This window comes from Hyperolius riggenbachi, chromosome 5, assembly GCF_040937935.1.
Source record: "Hyperolius riggenbachi isolate aHypRig1 chromosome 5, aHypRig1.pri, whole genome shotgun sequence".
NCBI classification, from domain to species: Eukaryota; Metazoa; Chordata; class Amphibia; order Anura; family Hyperoliidae; genus Hyperolius; species Hyperolius riggenbachi.
Window position 1 is genome coordinate 449,388,412 of NC_090650.1, and position 17,614 is coordinate 449,406,025.

The 17,614-nt window shown below is 55.1% G+C and overlaps 1 protein-coding gene across 5 annotated transcripts in view; it reads right to left on the bottom strand.

The window, feature by feature from the left end:
* Positions 1 to 14,254: 14,254 nt before the first annotated feature.
* The window catches only part of LOC137519287 (cytochrome P450 2C8-like), a 138,088-nt gene continuing 134,728 nt past the window's right edge, over positions 14,255 to 17,614 (bottom strand). For all 5 annotated transcript variants that reach the window (XM_068238229.1, XM_068238230.1, XM_068238227.1 and 2 more), the window contains exon 10: positions 14,255 to 15,948. In XM_068238229.1, the coding sequence (XP_068094330.1) occupies positions 15,764 to 15,948 (185 nt within the window). In that variant the 3' untranslated portion in view covers positions 14,255 to 15,763. The remainder of the gene's footprint in view (positions 15,949 to 17,614) is intronic.

Here is a 17,614-nt window from a genome sequence, read left to right on the forward strand (position 1 = left end):
CACATGCCACATGACAGCCACGGGATCCCCACTCATACAGGTTGTGTGCACACACGCCACATGACAGTCACGGGATCCCCACTCATACAGGTTGTGCGCACACGCCACATGACAGCCACGGGATCCCCACTCATACAAGTTGTGTGCACACGCCACATGACAGCCACAGAATCCCCACTCATACAGGTTGTGTGCACACACGCCACATGACAGCCACAGAATCCTCACTCATACAGGTTGTGCGCACACACGCCACATGACAGCCACGGGATCCCCACTCATACAAGTTGTGTGCACACACGCCACATGACAGCCACGGGATCCCCACTCATACAGGTTGTGTGCACACACGCCACATGACAGCCACAGGATCCCCACTCATATAGGTTGTGTGCACAAGCCACATGACAGCCACGGGATCCCCACTCATACAGATTGTGTGCACACTCGCCACATGACAGCCACGGGATCCCCACTCATACAGGTTGTGCACACACATGCCACATGACAGCCACGGGATCCCCACTCATACAGGTTGTGTGCACACACGCCACATGACAGCCATGGGATCCCCACTCATACAGGTTGTGTGCACATACGCCACATGACAGTCACGGGATCCCCACTCATACAGGTTGTGCGCACACGCCACATGACAGCCACAGAATCCCCACTCATACAAGTTGTGTGCACACACGCCACATGACAGCCACAGAATCCCCACTCATACAGGTTGTGTGCACACACGCCACATGACAGCCACGGGATCCCCACTCATATAGGTTGTGTGCACCCGCCACATGACAGCCACGGGATCCCCACTCATACAGATTGTGTGCACACTCGCCACATTACAGGCACGGGATCCCCACTCATACAGGTTGTGCGCACACATGCCACATGACAGCCACGGGATCCCCACTCATACAGGTTGTGTGCACACACGCCACATGACAGTCACGGGATCCCCACTCATACAGGTTGTGCGCACACGCCACATGACAGCCACGGGATCCCCACTCATACAAGTTGTGTGCACACGCCACATGACAGCTACAGAATCCCCACTCATACAGGTTGTGTGCACACACGCCACATGACAGCCACAGAATCCCCACTCATACAGGTTGTGCGCACACATGCCACATGACAGCCACGGGATCCCCACTCATACAAGTTGTGTGCACACACGCCACATGACAGCCACAGAATCCCCACTCATACAGGTTGTGTGCACACACGCCACATGACAGCCTCGGGATCCCCACTCATATAGGTTGTGTGCACACGCCACATGACAGCCACGGGATCCCCACTCATACAGATTGTGTGCACACTCGCCACATTACAGCCACGGGATCCCCACTCATACAGGTTGTGCGCACACATGCCACATGACAGCCACGGGATCCCCACTCATACAGGTTGTGTGCACACACGCCACATGACAGTCACGGGATCCCCACTCATACAGGTTGTGCGCACACGCCACATGACAGCCACGGGATCCCCACTCATACAAGTTGTGTGCACACGCCACATGACAGCCACAGAATCCCCACTCATACAGGTTGTGTGCACACACGCCACATGACAGCCACAGAATCCTCACTCATACAGGTTGTGCGCACACACGCCACATGACAGCCACGGGATCCCCACTCATACAAGTTGTGTGCACACACGCCACATGACAGCCACGGGATCCCCACTCATACAGGTTGTGTGCACACACGCCACATGACAGCCACAGAATCCTCACTCATACAGGTTGTGCGCACACACGCCACATGACAGCCACGGGATCCCCACTCATACAAGTTGTGTGCACACACGCCACATGACAGCCACGGGATCCCCACTCATACAGGTTGTGTGCACACACGCCACATGACAGCCACAGGATCCCCACTCATATAGGTTGTGTGCACAAGCCACATGACAGCCACGGGATCCCCACTCATACAGATTGTGTGCACACTCGCCACATGACAGCCACGGGATCCCCACTCATACAGGTTGTGCACACACATGCCACATGACAGCCACGGGATCCCCACTCATACAGGTTGTGTGCACACACGCCACATGACAGCCATGGGATCCCCACTCATACAGGTTGTGTGCACATACGCCACATGACAGTCACGGGATCCCCACTCATACAGGTTGTGCGCACACGCCACATGACAGCCACAGAATCCCCACTCATACAAGTTGTGTGCACACACGCCACATGACAGCCACAGAATCCCCACTCATACAGGTTGTGTGCACACACGCCACATGACAGCCACGGGATCCCCACTCATATAGGTTGTGTGCACCCGCCACATGACAGCCACGGGATCCCCACTCATACAGATTGTGTGCACACTCGCCACATTACAGCCACGGGATCCCCACTCATACAGGTTGTGCGCACACATGCCACATGACAGCCACGGGATCCCCACTCATACAGGTTGTGTGCACACACGCCACATGACAGTCACGGGATCCCCACTCATACAGGTTGTGCGCACACGCCACATGACAGCCACGGGATCCCCACTCATACAAGTTGTGTGCACACGCCACATGACAGCTACAGAATCCCCACTCATACAGGTTGTGTGCACACACGCCACATGACAGCCACAGAATCCCCACTCATACAGGTTGTGCGCACACATGCCACATGACAGCCACGGGATCCCCACTCATACAAGTTGTGTGCACACACGCCACATGACAGCCACAGAATCCCCACTCATACAGGTTGTGTGCACACACGCCACATGACAGCCTCGGGATCCCCACTCATATAGGTTGTGTGCACACGCCACATGACAGCCACGGGATCCCCACTCATACAGATTGTGTGCACACTCGCCACATTACAGCCACGGGATCCCCACTCATACAGGTTGTGCGCACACATGCCACATGACAGCCACGGGATCCCCACTCATACAGGTTGTGTGCACACACGCCACATGACAGTCACGGGATCCCCACTCATACAGGTTGTGCGCACACGCCACATGACAGCCACGGGATCCCCACTCATACAAGTTGTGTGCACACGCCACATGACAGCCACAGAATCCCCACTCATACAGGTTGTGTGCACACACGCCACATGACAGCCACAGAATCCTCACTCATACAGGTTGTGCGCACACACGCCACATGACAGCCACGGGATCCCCACTCATACAAGTTGTGTGCACACACGCCACATGACAGCCACGGGATCCCCACTCATACAGGTTGTGTGCACACACGCCACATGACAGCCACAGGATCCCCACTCATATAGGTTGTGTGCACAAGCCACATGACAGCCACGGGATCCCCACTCATACAGATTGTGTGCACACTCGCCACATGACAGCCACGGGATCCCCACTCATACAGGTTGTGCACACACATGCCACATGACAGCCACGGGATCCCCACTCATACAGGTTGTGTGCACACACGCCACATGACAGCCATGGGATCCCCACTCATACAGGTTGTGTGCACTTACGCCACATGACAGTCACGGGATCCCCACTCATACAGGTTGTGCGCACACGCCACATGACAGCCACAGAATCCCCACTCATACAAGTTGTGTGCACACACGCCACATGACAGCCACAGAATCCCCACTCATACAGGTTGTGTGCACACACGCCACATGACAGCCACGGGATCCCCACTCATATAGGTTGTGTGCACCCGCCACATGACAGCCACGGGATCCCCACTCATACAGATTGTGTGCACACTCGCCACATTACAGCCACGGGATCCCCACTCATACAGGTTGTGCGCACACATGCCACATGACAGCCACGGGATCCCCACTCATACAGGTTGTGTGCACACACGCCACATGACAGTCACGGGATCCCCACTCATACAGGTTGTGCGCACACGCCACATGACAGCCACGGGATCCCCACTCATACAAGTTGTGTGCACACGCCACATGACAGCCACAGAATCCCCACTCATACAGGTTGTGTGCACACACGCCACATGACAGCCACAGAATCCCCACTCATACAGGTTGTGCGCACACATGCCACATGACAGCCACGGGATCCCCACTCATACAGGTTGTGCGCACACACGCCACATGACAGCCACGGGATCCCCACTCATGCAGGTTGTGCGCACACACGCCACATGACAGCCACGGGATCCCCACTCATATAGGTTGTGTGCACACGCCACATGACAGCCACGGGATCCCCACTCATACAGATTGTGTGCACACTTGCCACATTACAGCCACGGGATCCCCACTCATACAGGTTGTGCGCACACATGCCACATGACAGCCACGGGATCCCCACTCATACAGGTTGTGCGCACACGCCACATGACAGCCACAGAATCCCCACTCATACAGGTTGTGCGCACACACGCCACATGACAGCCACGGGATCCCCACTCATACAGGTTGTTCACACACGCCACATGACAGCTACAGGATCCCCACTCATACAGGTTGTGTGCACACACGCCACATGACAGCCACAGAATCCCCACTCATACAGGTTGTGCGCACACGCCACATGACAGCCACAGAATCCCCACTCATACAGGTTGTGCGCACACACGCCACATGACAGCCACGGGATCCCCACTCATACAGGTTGTTCACACACGCCACATGACAGCTACAGGATCCCCACTCATACAGGTTGTGTGCACACACGCCACATGACAGCCACATAATCCCCACTCATACAGGTTGTTCACACACGCCACATGACAGCTACGGGATCCCCACTCATACAGGTTGTGTGCACACACGCCACATGACAGCCACAGAATCCCCACTCATACAGGTTGTTCACACACGCCACATGACAGCTACGGGATCCCCACTCATACAGGTTGTGTGCACACACGCCACATGACAGCCACAGAATCCCCACTCATACAGGTTGTTCACACACGCCACATGACAGCTACGGGATGCCCACTCATACAGGTTGTGTGAACACACGCCACATGACAGTCACGGGATCCCCACTCATACAGGTTGTGCACACACGCCACATAACAGCCACAGGATCCCCACTCATACAGGTTGTGCACACAGGCCACATGACAGCCACGGGCTCCCCACTCATACAGGTTGTGTGCACACACGCCGCATGACAGTCACGCGATTCCCACTCATACAGGTTGTGTGCGCACACGCCACATGACAGCCACAGGATCCCCACTCATACAGGTTGTGCACACACGCCACATGACAGCCACGGGATCCCCACTCATACGGGTTGTGTGCACACACGCCACATGACAGCCACGGGATCCCCACTCATACAGGTTGTGTGAACACACGCCACATGACAGTCACGGGATCCCCACTCATACAGGTTGTGCACACACGCCACATAACAGCCACAGGATCCCCACTCATACAGGTTGTGCACACAGGCCACATGACAGCCACGGGCTCCCCACTCATACAGGTTGTGTGCACACACGCCGCATGACAGTCACGCGATTCCCACTCATACAGGTTGTGTGCGCACACGCCACATGACAGCCACAGGATCCCCACTCATACAGGTTGTGCACACACGCCACATGACAGCCACGGGATCCCCACTCATACGGGTTGTGTGCACACACGCCACATGACAGCCACGGGATCCCCACTCATACAGGTTGTGTGCACACACGCCACATGACAGCCACGGGATCCCCACTTATACAGGTTGTGTGCACACACGCTACATGACAGCCACGGACCCCCACTCATACAGGTTGTGCACACACGCCACATAACAGCCACAGGATCCCCACTCATACAGGTTGTGTGCACACACGCGAAATGACAGCCACGGGATCCCCACTCATACAGGTTGTGTGCACACACGCCACATGACAGCCACAGGATCCCCACTCATACAAGTTGTGCACACACGCCACATGACAGCCACAGGATCCCCACTCATACAGGTTGTGCACACACGCCACATGACAGCCACAGGATCCCCACTCATACAGGTTGTGCACACACGCCACATAATAGCCACAGGATCCCCACTCATACAGGTTGTGCACACGCCACATGACAGCCACGGGATCCCCACCCATACAGGTTGTGTGCACACGCCACATGACAGCCACAGGATCCCCACTCATAGAGGTTGTGCACACATGTCACATGACAGCCACGGGATCCCCACTCATACAAGTTGTGTGCACACGCCACATGACAGCCACAGAATCCCCACTCATACAGGTTGTGTGCACACACGCCACATGACAGCCACAGAATCCCCACTCATACAGGTTGTGTGCACACACGCCACATGACAGCCACGGGATCCCCACTCATGCAGGTTGTGCGCACACACGCCACATGACAGCCACGGGATCCCCACTCATATAGGTTGTGTGCACACGCCACATGACAGCCACGGGATCCCCACTCATACAGATTGTGTGCACACTTGCCACATTACAGCCACGGGATCCCCACTCATACAGGTTGTGCGCACACATGCCACATGACAGCCACGGGATCCCCACTCATACAGGTTGTGCGCACACATGCCACATGACAGCCACGGGATCCCCACTCATACAGGTTGTGCGCACACGCCACATGACAGCCACAGAATCCCCACTCATACAGGTTGTTCACACACGCCACATGACAGCCACAGAATCCCCACTCATACAGGTTGTGTGCACACACGCCACATGACAGCCACAGAATCCCCACTCATTCAGGTTGTGCGCACACACGCCACATGACAGCCACGGGATCCCCACTCATACAGGTTGTTCACACAACCCACATGACAGCTACAGGATCCCCACTCATACAGGTTGTGTGCACACACGCCACATGACAGCCACAGAATCCCCACTCATACAGGTTGTTCACACACGCCACATGACAGCTACGGGATCCCCACTCATACAGGTTGTGTGCACACACGCCACATGACAGCCACAGAATCCCCACTCATACAGGTTGTTCACACACGCCACATGACAGCTACGGGATCACCACTCATACAGGTTGTGTGCACACACGCCACATGACAGCCACAGAATCCCCACTCATACAGGTTGTTCACACACGCCACATGACAGCTACGGGATCCCTACTCATACAGGTTGTGTGAACACACGCCACATGACAGTCACGGGATCCCCACTCATACAGGTTGTGCACACACGCCACATAACAGCCACAGGATCCCCACTCATACAGGTTGTGCACACAGGCCACATGACAGCCACGGGCTCCCCACTCATACAGGTTGTGTGCACACACGCCGCATGACAGTCACGCGATTCCCACTCATACAGGTTGTGTGCGCACACGCCACATGACAGCCACAGGATCCCCACTCATACAGGTTGTGCACACACGCCACATGACAGCCACGGGATCCCCACTCATACGGGTTGTGTGCACACACGCCACATGACAGCCACGGGATCCCCACTCATACAGGTTGTGTGCACACACGCCACATGACAGCCACGGGATCCCCACTCATACAGGTTGTGTGCACACACGCTACATGACAGCCACGGACCCCCACTCATACAGGTTGTGCACACACGCCACATAACAGCCACAGGATCCCCACTCATACAGGTTGTGTGCACACACGCCAAATGACAGCCACGGGATCCCCACTCATACAGGTTGTGTGCACACACGCCACATGACAGCCACAGGATCCCCACTCATACAAGTTGTGCACACGCCACATGACAGCCACGGGATCCCCACTCATACAGGTTGTGCACACACGCCACATGACAGCCACAGGATCCCCACTCATACAGGTTGTGCACACACGCCACATAATAGCCACAGGATCCCCACTCATTCAGGTTGTGCACACGCCACATGACAGCCACGGGATCCCCACTCATACAGGTTGTGTGCACACGCCACATGACAGCCACAGGATCCCCACTCATAGAGGTTGTGCACACATGTCACATGACAGTCACGGGATCCCCAGTCATACAGGTTGTGTGCACTCACTACATGACAGCCACGGGATCCCCACTCATACAGGTTGTGCACACACGTCACATGACAGCCACGGGATCCCCACTCATACAGGTTGTGCACACACATCACATGACAGTCACGGGATCCCCACTCATACAGGTTGTGCACACATGCCACATGACAGCCACGGGATCCCCACTCATACAGGTTGTGTGCACACACTACATGACAGTCACGGGATCCCCACTCATATAGGTTGTGTGCACACGCCACATGACAGCCACGGGATCCCCACACAACCTGTATGACTGGGGATCCCCCCCAGTCATACAGGTTGTGTGCACACACTACATGACAGTCACGGGATCCCCACTCATATAGGTTGTGCACACACGCCACATGACAGTCACGGGATCCCCACTCATACAGGTTGTGCACACATGCCACATGACAGCCACGGGATCCCCACTCATACAGGTTGTGCACACATGCCACATGACAGCCACGGGATCCCCACTCATACAGGTTGTGTGCACACACTACATGACAGTCACGGGATCCCCACTCATATAGGTTGTGTGCACACGCCACATGACAGCCACGGGATCCCCACTCATACAGATTGTGTGCACACTCGCCACATTACAGCCACGGGATCCCCACTCATACAGGTTGTGCACACACGCCACATGACAGCCACGGGATCCCCAGTCATACAGGTTGTGTGCACACACTACATGACAGTCACGGGATCCCCACTCATACAGGTTGTGCACACACGCCACATGACAGTCACTGGATCCCCACTCATACAGGTTGTGCACATATGCCACATGACCGCCACGGGATCCCCACTCATACAGGTTGTGTGCACACACTACATGACAGTCACGGGATCCCCACTCATACAGGTTGTGTGCACACACTACATGACAGCCACGGGATCCCCACTCATATAGGTTGTGTGCACACGCCACATGACAGCCACGGGATCCCCACTCATACAGATTGTGTGCACACTCGCCACATTACAGCCACGGGATCCCCACTCATACAGGTTGTGCGCACACATGCCACATGACAGCCACGGGATCTCCACTCATACAGGTTGTGTGCACACACGCCACATGATAGTCACGGGATCCCCACTCATACAGGTTGTGCGCACACGCCACATGACAGCCACGGGATCCCCACTCATACAAGTTGTGTGCACACGCCACATGACAGCCACAGAATCCCCACTCATACAGGTTGTGTGCACACACGCCACATGACAGCCACAGAATCCCCACTCATACAGGTTGTGCGCACACACGCCACATGACAGCCACGGGATCCCCACTCATACAGGTTGTGTGCACACACGCCACATGACAGCCACGGGATCCCCACTCATATAGGTTGTTCACACACGCCACATGACAGCTACGGTATCCCCACTCATACAGGTTGTGTGCACACACGCCACATGACAGCCACAGAATCCCCACTCATACAGGTTGTTCACACACGCCACATGACAGCTACGGGATCCCCACTCATACAGGTTGTGTGCACACACGCCACATGACAGCCACAGAATCCCCACTCATACAGGTTGTTCACACACGCCACATGACAGCTACGGGATCCCCACTCATACAGGTTGTGTGCACACATGCCACATGACAGCCACAGAATCCCCACTCATACAGGTTGTTCACACATGCCACATGACAGCTACGGGATCCCCACTCATACAGGTTGTGTGAACACACGCCACATGACAGTCACGGGATCCCCACTCATACAGGTTGTGCACACACGCCACATAACAGCCACAGGATCCCCACTCATACAGGTTGTGCACACAGGCCACATGACAGCCACGGGCTCCCCACTCATACAGGTTGTGTGCACACACGCCGCATGACAGTCACGCGATTTCCACTCATACAGGTTGTGTGCGCACACGCCACATGACAGCCACGGGATCCCCACTCATACGGGTTGTGTGCACACACGCCACATGACAGCCACGGGATCCCCACTCATACAGGTTGTGTGCACACACGCCACATGACAGCCACGGGATCCCCACTCATACAGGTTGTGTGCACACACGCTACATGACAGCCACGGACCCCCACTCATACAGGTTGTGCACACACGCCACATAACAGCCACAGGATCCCCACTCATACAGGTTGTGTGCACACACGCCAAATGACAGCCACGGGATCCCCACTCATACAGGTTGTGTGCACACACGCCACATGAGAGCCACAGGATCCGCACTCATACAAGTTGTGCACACACGCCACATGACAGCCACAGGATCCCCACTCATACAGGTTGTGTGCACACGCCACATGACAGCCACGGGATCCCCACTCATACAGGTTGTGCACACACGCCACATAATAGCCACGGGATCCCCCCTCATACAGGTTGTGCCCACATGCCACATAACAGCCACAGGATCCCCACTCATACAGGTTGTGTGCACACACGCCACATGACAGCCACGGGATCCCAACTCACACAGGTTGTGCACACATGCCATATGACAGCCACGGGATCCCCACTCATATAGGTTGTGCACACACGCCACATGACAGCCACGGGATCCCCACTCATACAGGTTGTGCGCACACACGCCACGGTATCCCCACTCATACAGGTTGTGCGCACACACGCCACATGACAGCCACGGGATCACCACTCATACAGGTTGTGTGCACACACGCCACATAACAGCCACGGGATACCCCCTCATACAGGTTGTGCCCACATGCCACATAACAGCCACAGGATCCCCACTCATACAGGTTGTGTGCACACACTACATGACAGTCACGGGATCCCCACTCATACAGGTTGTGCACACACGCCACATGACAGTCACGGGATCCCTACTCATACAGGTTGTGCACACACGCCACATGACAGCCACGGGATCCCCAGTCATACAGGTTGTGTGCACACACTACATGACCGTCACGGGATCCCCACTCATACAGGTTGTGCACACACGCCACATGACAGTCACGGGATCCCCACTCATACAGGTTGTGCGCACACACGCCACGGGATCCCCACTCATACAGGTTGTGTGCACACACGCCACATGACAGCCACGGGATCCCCACTCACACAGGTTGTGCACACATGCCATATGACAGCCACGGGATCCCCACTCATATAGGTTGTGCACACACGCCACATGACAGCCATGGGATCCCCACTCATACAGGTTGTGCGCACACACGCCACGGTATCCCCACTCATACAGGTTGTGTGCACACACGCCACATGACAGCCACGGGATCCCCACTCATACAGGTTGTGTGCACACACGCCACATAACAGCCACGTATCCCCACTCATACAGATTGTGCACACACACCACATGACAGTCACGGGATCCCCACTCATACAGGTTGTGTGCACACGCCACATGACAGCCATGGGATCCCCACTCGTACAGGTTGTGTGCACACGCCACATGACAGCCACGGGATCCCCACTCATACAGATTGTGCACACACGCCACATGACAGCCACAGGATCCCTAGTCATACAGGTTGTGCGCACACACGCCACATGACAGCCACGGGATCCCCATTCATACAGGTTGTGTGCACACACGCCACATGACAGCCACGGGATCCCCATTCATACAGGTTGTGTGCACACACGCCACATGACAGCCACGGGATCCCCACTCATACAGGTTGTGTGCACACGCCACATGACAGCCACGGGATCCCCACTCATACAGGTTGTGCACACAGGCCACATGACAGCCACGGGATGCCCACTCATACAGGTTGTGTGCACACACGCCACATGACAGCCACGGGATCCCCACTCATACAGGTTGTGTGCACACGCCACATGACAGCCACGGGATCCCCACTCATACAGGTTGTGTGCACACATGCCACATGACAGCCACGGGACCCCCACTCATACAGGTTGTGCACACACGCCACATAACAGCCACGGGATCCTGACTCATACAGGTTGTGTGCACACGCCACATGACAGCCACGGGATCCCCACTCATACAGGTTGTGTGTACACGCCACATGACAGCCACGGGACCCCCACTCATACAGGTTGTGCACACAGGCCACATGACAGCCACGGGCTCCCCACTCATACAGGTTGTGTGCACACACGCCACATGACAGTCACGCGATTCCCACTCATACAGGTTGTGTGCGCACACGCCACATGACAGCCACAGGATCCCCACTCATACAGGTTGTGCACACACGCCACATAACAGCCACAGGATCCCCACTCATACAGGTTGTGTGCACACACGCCGCATGACAGTCACAGGATCCCCACTCATACAGGTTGTGTGCACACACGCCACATGACAGCCACAGGATCCCCACTCATACAGGTTGTGCACACACGCCACATAATAGCCACAGGATCCCCACTCATACAGGTTGTGCACACGCCACATAATAGCCACAGGATCCCCACTCATACAGGTTGTGTGCACACGCCACATGACAGCCACGGGATCCCCACTCATACAGGTTGTGTGCACACGCCACATGACAGCCACAGGATCCCCACTCATAGAGGTTGTGCACACACGTCACATGACAGTCACGGGATCCCCAGTCATACAGGTTGTGTGCACACACTACATGACAGTCACGGGATCCCCACTCATACAGGTTGTGCACACACGTCACATGACAGCCACGGGATCCCCACTCGTACAGGTTGTGCACACACGTCACATGACAGTCACGGGATCCCCAGTCATACAGGTTGTGTGCACACACTACATGACAGTCACGGGATCCCCACTCATATAGGTTGTGCACACACGCCACATGACAGTCACGGGATCCCCACTCATACAGGTTGTGCACACATGCCACATGACAGCCACGGGATCCCCACTCATACAGGTTGTGCACACATGCCACATGACAGCCACGGGATCCCCACTCATACTGGTTGTGTGCACACACTACATGACAGTCACGGGATCCCCACTCATACAGGTTGTGTGCACAAACTACATGACAGCCACGGGATCCCCACTCATATAGGTTGTGCACACACGCCACATGACAGCCACAGGATCCCCACTCATACAGGTTGTGCACACGCCACATGACAGCCACAGGATCCCCACTCATACAGGTTGTGCGCACACACGCCACGGTATCCCCACTCATACAGGTTGTGCACACACGCCATATGACAGCCACGGGATCCCCACTCATATAGGTTGTGCACACGCCACATGACAGCCACAGGATCCCCACTCATACAGGTTGTGCGCACACACGCCACGGTATCCCCACTCATACAGGTTGTGCGCACACACGCCACATGACAGCCACGGGATCCCCACTCATACAGGTTGTGTGCACACACGCCACATAACAGCCACGGATCCCCACTCATACAGATTGTGCACACACACCACATGACAGTCACGGGATCCCCACTCATACAGGTTGTGTGCACACGCCACATGACAGCCACGGGATCCCCACTCGTACAGGTTGTGTGCACACGCCACATGACAGCCACGGGATCCCCACTCATACAGATTGTGCACACACGCCACATCACAGCCACAGGATCCCTAGTCATACAGGTTGTGCGCACACACGCCACATGACAGCCACGGGATCCCCATTCATACAGGTTGTGTGCACACACGCCACATGACAGCCACGGGATCCCCACTCATACAGGTTGTGTGCACACACGCCACATGACAGCCACGGGATCCCCACTCATACAGGTTGTGTGCACACGCCACATGACAGCCACGGGATCCCCACTCATACAGGTTGTGCACACAGGCCACATGACAGCCACGGGATCCCCACTCATACAGGTTGTGTGCACACACGCCACATGACAGCCACGGGATCCCCACTCATACAGGTTGTATGCACACGCCACATGACAGCCACGGGATCCCCACTCATACAGGTTGTGTGCACACATGCCACATGACAGCCACGGGACCCCCACTCATACAGGTTGTGCACACACGCCACATAACAGCCACGGGATCCCCACTCATACAGGTTGTGTGCACACGCCACATGACAGCCACGGGACTCCCACTCATACAGGTTGTGCACACACGCCACATGACAGCCACGGGATCCCCACTCATACAGGTTGTGTGCTTTATACCTAATTGCCAATTGTCCTGCAATCCACATTGTATGTCTGTGATCTAAATAAACAGTTAAAGGAGGGATCTGCACAGTCTTCAAGGAACAAAGTGTTTTTATTGTTCCAATGCACACAAATAATACACACCAGATTATCTGTCTAAACAAGACACTTCACAGCAAGAGGAAGGAATGTGTCTCATAAGCTGATGGTGTGTGCATTCTGGGATGCCTGGGATGAGTTGTTTGATAGTAACAGGCAGGCTGCTTAGATATAGATGTCCAACTCTGATTGTGTGTAATTTACATAATGAAATCACATTATGCTAGTAATGGGAAGGTACACACAGCATGGTGCCTGTTGTCAGGGAGGAGGCTTCAAAGATATCCGTATTGTTGGGGAGGAGGGTCCGAGATGTCCCTATTGTCAGGGAGGAGGGTCCGAGATGTCCCTATTATCAGGGAGGAGGGTCCGAGATGTCCCTATTGTCAGGGAGGAGGGTCCGAGATGTCCCTATTATCGGGGAGGAGGGTCCGAGATGTCCCTATTTTTGGGGAGGAGGTTTCAGAGAGGTCCCTATTGTCGGGGAGGAGGGTCCGAGATGTCCCTATTGTCGGGGAGGAGGTTTCAGAGATGTCCCTATTGTCAGGGAGGAGGGTCCGAGATGTCCCTATTGTCAGGGAGGAGGCTTCAGAGATGTCCCAGATGTCAGGGAGGAGGTTTCAGAGATGTCGCTATTGTCGGGGAGAAGGTTTCAGAGATGTCCCTGTTGTCGGGGAGAAGGTTTCAGAGATGTCCCTGTTGTCGGGGAGGAGGTTTCAGAGAGGTCGCTATTGTCGGGGAGGAGGTTTCAGAGAGGTCGCTATTGTCGGGGAGGAGGTTTCAGAGAGGTCCCAGATGTCAGGGAGGAGGTTTCAGAGATGTCGCTATTGTCGGGGAGGAGGTTTCAGAGATGTCGCTATTGTCGGGGAGGAGGTTTCAGAGATGTCCCTGTTGTCGGGGAGGAGGTTTCAGAGATGTCCCTGTTGTCGGGGGAGGAGGTTTCAGAGATGTCCCTATTGTCAGGGAGGAGGGTCCGAGATGTCCCTATTGTCAAGGAGGAGGCTTCAGAGATGGCCCTATTGTCAGGGAGGAGGCTTCAGAGGTGTCCCTATTGTCAGGGAGGAGGCTTCAGAGATGTCCCTATTGTCGGGGAGGAGGTTTCAGAGAGGTCCCAGATGTCAGGGAGGAGGTCTCAGAGATGTCGCTATTGTCGGGGAGGAGGTTTCAGAGATGTCCCTGTTGTCGGGGAGAAGGTTTCAGAGAGGTCCCAGATGTCAGGGAGGAGGTCTCAGAGATGTCGCTATTGTCGGGGAGGAGGTTTCAGAGATGTCCCTGTTGTCGGGGAGGAGGTTTCAGAGAGGTCCCTGTTGTCGGGGAGAAGGTTTCAGAGAGGTCCCAGATGTCGGGGAGGAGGTTTCAGAGATGTCCCTGTTGTCGGGGAGGAGGTTTCAGAGATGTCCCTGTTGTTGGGGGAGGAGGTTTCAGAGATGTCCCCGTCGTCGGGAGGGAGGTTTCAGAGATGTCCTCTCTCTGCACACATCTCTGGGGAATCCTCTAGCAGCTCTAGGACCGTGGAGTGGCGCACACCGGCGTGAAGAGAAGACTTCTTATCCTGTTCTGTTTGAGCTTCTTGCAGTCCACACGCTCAACCCCTGGTGGTGGCGAGAAGGTGAACTTCTGGAGTAGAGCGCAGAAGAGGAGGAAGAGCTCCATGCGGGCCAAATTCTCCCCGGCACAAACACGCTTTCCTGTGGAGGAGACAAGAAGGCGCTGGTTAACTGTCACTGCCACAAACACTGCACATAACTGATGGGGGTGTGATGGATTCACCTGGGCCAGATGCAACCCTCACATGAAAGTATGTGCACAAGGCGCGCTATGGAATACCCCTTTGCATTTTAGCTTGGCTTATGGCCCATACTCACGGACTACTTGGCTGACGCTAGCACACGGGAGCGTGTGCGTGACAGTTCGGCGACAGCTCGTCGCCTCCGCATACACACGCGGAAGTGGGACTAGGGATGCAACAGAAGCTGTCGCCGACGTTCCTCCCCCCTGCCGGAAACTCAATGCTCCGGCTATTAGGTTGCTGTCGCTAGTCCGCATACACACGCGGACTAGTGACAGTTGTGGCGAAGTCCATGCGATTGACCGCCGCCAATCGCCTGGCGACAGCAGCGACGAGCGACGGTTCGTGGTGCGCGCCTCATACTCACTGGCGACCTGTCGCCGCAACGCGCACGTGCCACATGGTTGCGGCGACAATTGTAGCCCGTGAGTATGGGCCATTAATGGCCCATACTCACGAGGGACTTTTGTCGCCTCAACACGCGGCGCGCGCGTGTTGCGGCGACAGGTCGCCCGTGAGTATGGGCCGTCGCACGCGCGCGCGCCCCCGAACTGTCGCCCGTCGCTATGTCGCCATGCGATTGAAACTTTCAATCGCATGGCGACAGTCGCCGCTGCCCCCCCGCCGCAACTGTCGCTAGTCCGCGTGAGTACGCGGACTAGCGACAGCAACCTCCATTGAGGTTCACAGACCTTCCGGTGAGCTTCCGGCGGGGGGAGGAGGAACGTCAGCGACAGCTTCCGCCTTGCCGCTGGTCCCTCTTCCGCATGTGTACGCGGAGGGACCTGGCGAGAAGCTGTCGCCGGCCTGTCGCCCACACGCTCACGTGTGCTGGCGACAGGCGAGTTTTGCAGCCCGTGAGTACGGGCCTTAAGAAAAGAAATGTTTCTGTCAGAGTCCAGAGTCCCTTTCCATAGAAAGTGACTGTTTACATGATGTGTTTATTCATCCCCTGGAATAGGGGCAATAAAGCAATAAAACGTTTTCTGCAGCAGACCCGCACATTCTTTCCCCAACAGTTCGCCAGGAGAAGAATTCGCTGTGAACATGGTCTGTTTGACCCCCTGCGTTTAGCGTAAATAAATAGTGTTTTAAAAAAAAATTGCGTTTGCAGTTTTTACATTGACGTCACTGGCCGTCAACTTTAGTGGATAATAGCAAAGCCCCTTTACATGCTAGAAATATCCACTTGCGGGAGATAATGTGGAGGAGGACAGTGGGTACAAGAAGAGAAAACAATAAAAAAAAAACCTTATATTTTTTGAGAAAATCGATTTTAAAGTTCTGAATGTGGGACAAGTTAAAATGGCCGCCAAGTTTAGCAGTTAATTGCAAAGCCCCCTTACATGCTAGATACATCCAATTTGCTGTTTATGTGAAGGAGGACAGCGGGTACAAGAGGAAAAAATAACATTTTTCAAAAATACCTTATAGTTTTTTTTTTTAAATCAATTTTAAAATTCTCGTTCTGTGTGTGGGAAATATTTCCCTGGCCACCGACTTTAGCAGTTAATAACATAATATAATAGCCCAGCTCTAGCTATACATAGTTAGAGCACTAAAGC